General features: G+C 43.0%; 1 protein-coding gene across 1 annotated transcript in view; it reads right to left on the bottom strand.

The window, feature by feature from the left end:
• ERI3 (ERI1 exoribonuclease family member 3) overlaps positions 1–9158 on the bottom strand; it is a gene marked incomplete in the record, with an annotated part of 132208 nt that overhangs the window by 80493 nt on the left and 42557 nt on the right. The window contains 1 exon segment of the mRNA XM_072419275.1: positions 6260–6332. Within this exon segment, the coding sequence (XP_072275376.1) occupies positions 6260–6332 (73 nt within the window).

Here is a 9158-nt window from a genome sequence, read left to right as displayed (position 1 = left end):
CAGAATTCTGAAATCACGACACAATGAATCTTCTGGACAATTAATAATGCAATGAAGGAGGACATGGAATTTATTGCTCATTACCGCTCTTGGTAAAGAATATTTTAGAAGATTCTCCTCTTAACCCTTCAATTCGTATTTCTTTGTTACAGAGAAGCTTATAATCAAACACCTGCCAGCTTATAATAATTCACCGGAACGTTCCGACACCTGGAACGCAGCATTTCTCTTCTATCGGAAGTCTACGGATGATGTAACGCTATCCTTGTCTTGGCGCAGCGTCTCACCAAGGTACCTGAACGCTTATATATAAAATGATAAAAGCAAAGCATTGGAATGCTGTAAATATTTCTAATGTTTCACTCCAGGCCCGCTCACCAATGTCAGAACCATTTGGACTGAGCCAGAATACGTGAACATTGTCTTTAGAAATGGCAGGAAATGTGCCAGGTTCCCGGACTGCAAACGTTTTCTAATAAATTGTATCAAAAACGAAAAGCTTTGAACTAAAATATTATTTGGATATAGTTTGGAATTAAAGTCCAGCTCTTGGCTGGGTCCAGGGTCACATACTGGTGCCAATGTCTGCAAGAATGACCTGTGAGCCCAGGCTGCTATAATGACTCCGTGTGTTTTGTCCCTATTAGCAAAATTCCCCTCATTCCTATCATAGAGACAATTGTGAAATTAAAGATTAAGTCAAACAGAAAATGTAAACCTCCCCAGGTGGTTCCAGGACAAAAATAAAAGCCATACAGAGTTTATTAACAATTCCAAACTCCATCAAAATTAAAAGAAGCAAATAAAATTAGCAGCAGATTGTGTTGTGTAAGTTGTGTGGATTTTACCACAATGTGCAGACGTTTAGGAGCCCGGACACCTCTGGGGGTCCATGTCAGGCCCAGGAACAATGACGGGAGATCCACAAAGTGGAATAAAGTTGATGTTGACCCCAAAAGGCAAATATGAGGACAGCAACTCCCAGCCTGTGCTATCACGTCTGATAAACATTAGAGAGAAGAACGAGCTGCGAGAATAAGTGAAATGTACCGTGCTTAAACCATTTTAAGAGCTCTTTATGCTGCAGGGGCGCATTAAATCATCTTAATGTTAATTAAAGATCAATGGATATTTATCTGAGATTATTATAATTAAACAGAATGTGTTGTGGGCTCCATGGATCATGGGCCCGTCGGAGCGGAAGACGTCAGTCCGAGAGGGAGATTTACAAGATGCCATTTCATGCAGCAAAATTTATCTCTGAATGTCACCGCAACACATCCAACATATTCACTGGGACCACTGAGGGCATGTTACAGCGATATAAACATGTGTCCTGCGTACAGACTCCATTATATGCTTTTTATTTTATACCTGAACATGCACAATAAGTTATGTAATCCTGGAATATACACAACACGCAGGGTCATGTGATCCTGGAATTTACCCAACACGCAGAGTCATGTGATCCTGGAATATACACAACACGCAGAGTCATGTGATCCTGGAATATACACAACACGCAGAGTCATGTGATCCTNNACACGCAGAGTCATGTGATCCTTGAATATACACAACACGCAGTATCATGTGATCCTGGAATATACACAACACGCAGAGTCATGTGATCCTGGAATTTACACAACATGCATGTGACCCTTGTTAATGCAAACCCCTAAATGTAAAAAACACAAAGGGTCCTGAGATCCTAGAACATGGCAGGAAGAATCATGAGATCCCAGTACACGGGACCTTCACATTAACTACAAAATAAATTCATTGCCATGGATTTTGACGATTGTCTGTGTCAAATAATGGCGCAGCTGACACCTACAAGAGAGTTTCTGGGTTTGGCCTTGGCGTGCCTTGATCACAAACAAGCAAACCTTCATAAAAATGTTTATTAGGCTTTAGTCCAGCTTTCGAGATCCATTCTTGGACTTATTTTTCTCTGAGCCTCCTCCACCATCAACCAAAAAAATAATAAGCTACCCATAATCCTTTGCACCAAGGTGTGCTAAATTGTGCTATGCTGATTTGCATATTTATTGCATGGTTAAAAACATCTTAAATGGTTGTGGAGAATAAACAAAAATTATAAATATTATTTCTTCTTTATAGGAAACCTTGGAAAAAATCCTCCTGACCAAAGTGAATCTTTTTTTGCCTTTTGGCCACAAATAAGCAATAAATAAGGACACCAGAACAAAAGAAGGAGGACGCCTTCGGGTCCCAGAGCAGCACCGGGCCGGGTCGCCGATCGCCTCCGGCAGGTGGAAATGGAGATGTAAGAGGTGCGGTGTTTATTTCACCTTGTCACGGCTCCTCGGCTGATTCTCAGGATATACAGTCAGTGTTGGTATTAACCTTCCTAACTCAAAAAGTAAGCAAAAGCAAGAGTAGAAGAAAAGAAAAAGTCCGACGAGTAGACGATGCGGCCCGCTCGGCTGGCGTTTTGATTTAACGCTTCCTATCGCAGTCATGACAGTCAGATATTCCTGGCCCACACATTATAAGTGACTGTGGGCTATTACTCAACTGCCGAGTCCTGGCCTGCTGCATCCGTCCCAAACATAATATCCCTCTCATGCATATATTACCCGGCTGCCTATTATCTGGAATCATTTCGGAATTAAATTTCAGCCCAGCAATATTGGCTGCAAGCGCGGCTCACTTTATGCGATAGTCAAAGGTTAGAATACCAATCAAACTAACAGTGCCTATGTGCTGAGACATTTTAATATTCGGAAACCTGGTAATTGTGAAAGGACATAATATTTTTTCCCTGATTACCCCAAAGGCAACACATGTTAACAAGACCAAAGCTGGGAATGAAAAGAAATTTCAGAGCTTACATTTTCTCCGAGGCGTATTTAAAGGAGAAAAGAGGCCAGCTCTCATTTCATCTTTCTAGAGTAGGAAAAAAAGAAAATTAAAAAAAATAAAAGTAACGTTCTAATTTATTTCGACCTTTACCGGGTATTTTCACAGGTCTTCCGAGCGCCGACCCACGGTGTATTGTTCTGGATCACTTGTGTGGGGTGAGAGGTTTTATCTCTAATTGAAAATTAGCCGGATTTGTAAGAAATCCATCTGCCAGAGCAGACGGCGACAAATTTCTGCCCCGCTTGTAATTACCTTGTGTAGTAGATGCGCTGGTATCACCATATACTTATACACTCATTACCTGTAATTATGTTTACGCTGCAATTAGATATTAATTAAATCATTTACTCTGTTACATCATTTTATCCGCAGAGCGCTCGCCCTTATAATCGTGTATTCATTTTGTGTGATTATGTTTACTGGCCGTGTTATCCAACATTGTCTTATTAATTAGCACATCAGACCCGCTCGCTAATAAACATCCGTAATTAAGAGCGGCTCCTTGGCACAAGCTGAGCCAAGAACGGTACAACTCCAGATGCCATACCATGGATATAAATCACACAGGAGCGTCACACTGATACAGCGTTTGTGGAATCCCAATTATAACCCCGAAAGGTGGGAAGGCAACCTGGAATTTACCAGAGGGGCAAACTACAAGTCCCAGCAAGCAGCAAAGATACAAGACGATTTAATAATATTACTTCAGTGGTGTCCCCGGTCCCTTTTAGCTGGGCACACTACCTGGCACTTTTCAGCAACCACCTGGCTGTTTTGGGGTAGTTACTGAGGAGTTGGGTGACAATACAGGGGCAGCCCCCCATCTATAGCCTCTTACCACCCAGCTTAACAATATTTCTGGGTTGAGTACTGTTCTTCTAATTTTTCAGGTTTTTGGAAAACATGTAACCAATATTTCAGTATGCTTGACAATCGTAGCATTCACCAGTAGTATCACTTCCTGGTGCAGGCTGACAACACTAAGCCACTGATGTGAAATACGCTGCAGCATTGTCAGCTAGGTGTGTCAGCTGCTTGAGTTGGCGTTGGGCTGCATTTCTGACATGAAACCCAAATGAGGGAAAACACATGGCTGGGTGCCGCTGCTGCTGTGTCATGTGAAGGTTTATTAGGGGAACATGGAGGCCGCTGACTGGATTTATTATTAAATTGAATTGCTGACATCATAACTTCTTATTAGGATTGTGCAGTTTGCCACAAAACTACTGTTTTCTTTTTTCTCAAAATCAGTAACAATTTGACTTATTGGCCCTGATTAATTAACGCTCACCAAGGCTGGAAAGGACACACTTTCATGAGGAAAGCTGGGCGATCCTAAACCAGATATATTCCAGGTTTGCTGGATCACCCAGCTTCACTGATGAAAGTGTATCCTCTCCAGGCTTGGAGAGCTTTAATAAATCAGCGCCATTGATTCCAACAAGTTTCTCTGCATTTTCTATCCCTGCCAATGTATAATAAGCAAAGTCATTTAAATCTTGGTAGTGATGAAAGAAACCGACAATTTCTGATGGACAAAAATCAACAAAACACATTCAGTGCGTCTCTGTGATTTGTGCAAATACAGAAAAGAATTGCTCATCAGAGCTCCTGACTTTCTATTCAGCTGACAACACTTATGTTGCTGCAGAGAAATCGCAGGCAGGGTTGTCTGTCCTGCCCAGTCCTTGGATTACAGAACTTCTTCCTGTTATATGTTCGAGATGAAGGGAGGGCAGACACAACACATGGAAATCATTGCAGGAAATGCACATATACATTTACTGACCCATCACTTTACAACAGACAGAAGGCGAAGGACAATTTTCCCCTTCCTTCTGTGTATTTTAGACCTCACTCCACACAATATTATTGCAGGCGATGCAAAGTGGGGAAAGTTCTGAAAATCACTTTATATGCCTTCCTGTGTGCCCCTTCCATGTCACACTGTGCCGAACGTACGGCTATTTCCTTCAGGTTGCTCCATTATGCGCACACTTCTCGGCTTGATGCTCATTGCACATCAGTAAAGAGATGGCAGACCTCGGCCTGTCATCTGTCACGTCACATTAGAATAATGGAAACGTCTGTGCCAGCAGCCCCGGACCAGTGCGGAATGGAATTGGCCCTCCAGGAAGAGCCACGGTCGGAGGAGGGGAAAGGTGGGAGGAGGTTTGGCGTCCGGCTCTTCATTACAAGTCACAGCCCAGGTTACTTTCTCTGCCAATCTGAGCTGCCACCCGCTCTGCAAAAGTTTACTGAACTTCAAATGGCGTTTGATAATGGTCAGTGAACTGCGCAATGCCTGACTGTGCCTTCACTTCCTATTTATGAAGAAGCAGCAAACGGCATCCAAATCTGTCCTGACAGCAGATGACGAGCGTGTCTGGCCCAACGTGGATGCCGCATGGAACCTCGGAGCTGCAGCATTACGCACATCCTCCTCTGCACCATACAATAGTATATGTTTCTGATGTCACTGAATAAAAACAAGGAAATCTGCAAGACTTTTACAAGTATTTGTGTAGATGGAAATGTCACCAGCTAAAGTGGAAATTACTCACAGAATGATGTGCAGAGTCTGCACCCTTCCCGAACCCTCACAGACATTTTTTATGCTTTATATCTCTTTATAACTAACCCTAAATCCTGCAGTGGTCAAGTGACGTTACAGATCTGTCCTCAGCCGTGGGGGCAGTTGGAGTTCTATGGGCCCAGAATAGCTGCAGTGATCCCCCTGGCCCCTTTTAGCTGGGTGCACCACCTGGCACATTTTAGTTACCCCCCCCGGCTGTTTAGGTAACTGAAAGGTTGGGTCACACTACAGGGGGTTCAATTCTGTGTTGAACACTGAGCTGGGAATGTCTATAAAGCTCCAGGCTTACGGGAAGTGGATGACACCGGATATCATTTATAATATGTTGGATGGCAGAGCAGCTGGGTCCATGGGGTCATTACCAGGGAAGAGGCAAATATTGGGGCTGTGAGGGATTATAGAAAGGAATACACAAGGTCGGCCATATTGCAGCAGCAGGTTTATCTGTCATCAGACTGCACAGCACCATGTTAAGAAACATTGATGATGTGTTATCCACCTGTCAGGGTTGGGGCAGATTCGATAAAATTGTTATAAGATTACCAGGAGCCAGAGGTATCTCACACACGTGTTAGCACATGGAAATCTGAGGCATTAAGAGGCATCAGACTCCCATTAGCATGGCACAATAAGAGGGCGACAGGAAAACCTGACGGAGCCCCGGGGGAGACGGGGAAAAAAATCACACTTCATTTCCATGCAAATGACACGGTGTGGTGAGCACCTCCCCGAGGACTCAGACATTTAGAAGAAAAAGGGATTTGCTGGAGAAAGTACCTTTTTCAGATTAATCCACTGCTTGAAGTAATCTGCGACCTGCAGTCCTAAATATTCACACTGGCCCGGCAGCCTGCGGGTACAAGAAAGACAAGAGCACGTTAGTCTCATCTGGATTAACGGGAGACATTAACCCTTTACATTCACTGCCACCCCCGATCCCCCCATTCCAACACAATTAATCATTGCATAGTAAAATTATTCATGCGAATGCTACAATCTGCAGAAGAGGCTGTTCAGATGAACTACAAGTCCCAGCAAATCCCAGTACACGTTTAGCTTTGCCTACATTTTAGATCAATATCTGCTGGGACTTTTTTGTGCATAAAAGCAAAGCAAAATTTAAAAGATTGCAGTACATGCGTAGGACAAATAAAGAGGACCTGTCAATAAAAAAACAGGGTGACGGCAGGCTGTATACCAATACCTCAGTGGCATCTGCTGCCGCTTTAATAAATTAGCATTTCAGTGTGAGAAATTTAGGAGAAACCTAAAAATATTCTGCAATTATACAGTTCTGACATATTTCAAAAAACCTTGCATACTCTATCCCCTTCATCATCTCTATTTACCGTCCTGTAAATAAACGTGTGGATACTTTACCCATTGCCAATATCTCCATTGAAGAACTACACTTGCTTATCAATCCTCAGCATACGAAATTTCCCGGGGTGTCAGACTCCTGGAATGACCGCCAGGTGCTGCAGATCCTTCCGCCGGCCATTATAATGTGCTGCAGTAATGAATAACCTGGCAGATGGAACTACAGCATGCAGAGGGGACCTACAGGTAACAGACGGACCTTTACTAAAATCTTTCCAAGGGTGCCCATAGATTATAGAGGATATCCCCCATCTGTACAATACTCCATGGTCCTCCTTCACTGCCCTAAAAACACTTCTTCCATTATCACGAACGATTACCCAGAAGACAACGAGAAATGGTCGGATTGTGTATAAATATTCATTCTAGGTCTAAACAATACAAAACATGCGGTTAGATTAATTGGATTCCCCGAAAATTAACCTTAGCCTGTGATAATGACATATGACGATGGTAGGGACATTAGATTGAGGGACAGCTAGTCACATGACTCTTTGTACAGCGCTGCATAATATGTTGGTGATATACAAATAATGCGTAATATTAATAGGGATCAGCTGCCGTGATCTAATATTTATGCAGACCATACACTGATCAGAAGGTGGATGACCAGGTTAATGATTAATATCACGTCATGGAACAATGAAACTTGAGAAATTTAAAAGAGAACTCAAAACCCATTTTTTCAAGCTTGCCTACCCGGCTTCTTCTGTCATTTGAAACCATCACTACTTCCCACACTACATATCTCCCATCCTTTTGTGTGTGAAATTCCCCCACCTACTAGATTGTAAGCTCTTCGGGGCAGGGTCCTCTCCTCCTGTATCACTGTCTGTATTAGTCTGTCATTTGCAATCCCTATTTAATGTACAGCGCTGCGTAATATGTTGGCGCTATATAAATCCTGTTTAATAATAATAATAATAATAACGCTGCAGACGATTATTAGCTGCAATGGCCACTTCCAGCTGAAGGACGCTTCAATAAAGCTGCTGCAGGCTTTTCTAAGGCTCTTCAGCTCTTCAGATTCCAGTCCTTATTCTCACGTGAGAGCAATACAATTACCCTTAGTGGTAAAAGTGACAATTGTGGTACAGAGGATGATAACCCAGAACTGGAGGACATTTACTTTGTATCATTTTTTATAATATTCTTGTTTTATTCTTTTATCTTTCTTTATTCCATCTCAGTGTTGCTGCTCTCCTGTGACTTTTCTGTGTTATAATGGCCTGCTTTACGCCCCATGGGGATCCCACGAGACAAAGTGACAATGAAAGGAGCTCATTAGGGACACAAGGGCCGAACTTTGCTACCGGTAACTGGAAGCGTCTATCATGGACAAGTCTATAATTCTATTTTTGAGTATATTTTGCCTTATGTCCCATTGACAAAACTGATTAGGAAAACGGTACTCAACTTTTTGCAAAGTTTCTTACTGTTTTTTTGCATAAAATCCCTTTCTTGGAGTTTATTTAGAGATACAGGAAGGCCTAAACCTTCACATTACACTGCAACTTACAATAGGATGCAAACAAAAAGAAAGTGATCCCAGGTTACAGGAAGTTGCTCTCCATGTGAATCTTGGAAAGCATTCAGGAAGTTTCATGCAGGAAAGGCAAAGATGGAGGTGAACAGATCCCACAAAGCCGCACAGATCCCTGTACATGAAGGAAAGCCTTAGCGGGTTGTTTTGAACCTGGGATCCAGGAGATCCAGATGTGGCTTCCCCAACCTAAGACTGCCGAGTCTGCATGCCATTTGTCTATAGCTGGAATGAATGTGGCCGGACGAGAAATCAAGGATTTAATCTAATGGATCCTTCTGGCCACAACAAGACTTTTCGTTCCTCCACAATGAGCAGTTACGCTATCCATCTGGCTCTTGCAGCTTGGTCTCCCAGATCAAAGTCTCTGAAGAAATACCGTCACCTGTAGGACCAATGGCAGCCTCCACCGCACGGCCCTAACACCCCAGCAACTTGTCTGCAGAAGGCAGATCACCTCGATCCTTCAGATCCGACGGGGGATCCACTGAGCATGAGACTTTTTATCATACAATCAGGCAACACATCTACACATACTCCGTGTCACATCAAGCGCTACCTCTGTCTCGCCCTCACCCCTGAAGAAGCCAATCTGCGAAACGCATGGGGTACTGAGACCCAGCTACGGTTACATGATGTGTCCCACACTGTACTAATAATAATATAACTGAGCGTTAGCTGCTTTCTATAATAATCACTCAAATGTTTGATTGTTTGCCACAAAAACTCTCTTCCTCAGGATTTCATTAACAC

Source organism: Pyxicephalus adspersus, chromosome 8 (genome assembly GCF_032062135.1).
Source record: "Pyxicephalus adspersus chromosome 8, UCB_Pads_2.0, whole genome shotgun sequence".
Classification (NCBI taxonomy): domain Eukaryota; kingdom Metazoa; phylum Chordata; class Amphibia; order Anura; family Pyxicephalidae; genus Pyxicephalus; species Pyxicephalus adspersus.
This window is presented reverse-complemented; position numbering and strand designations above follow the sequence as displayed.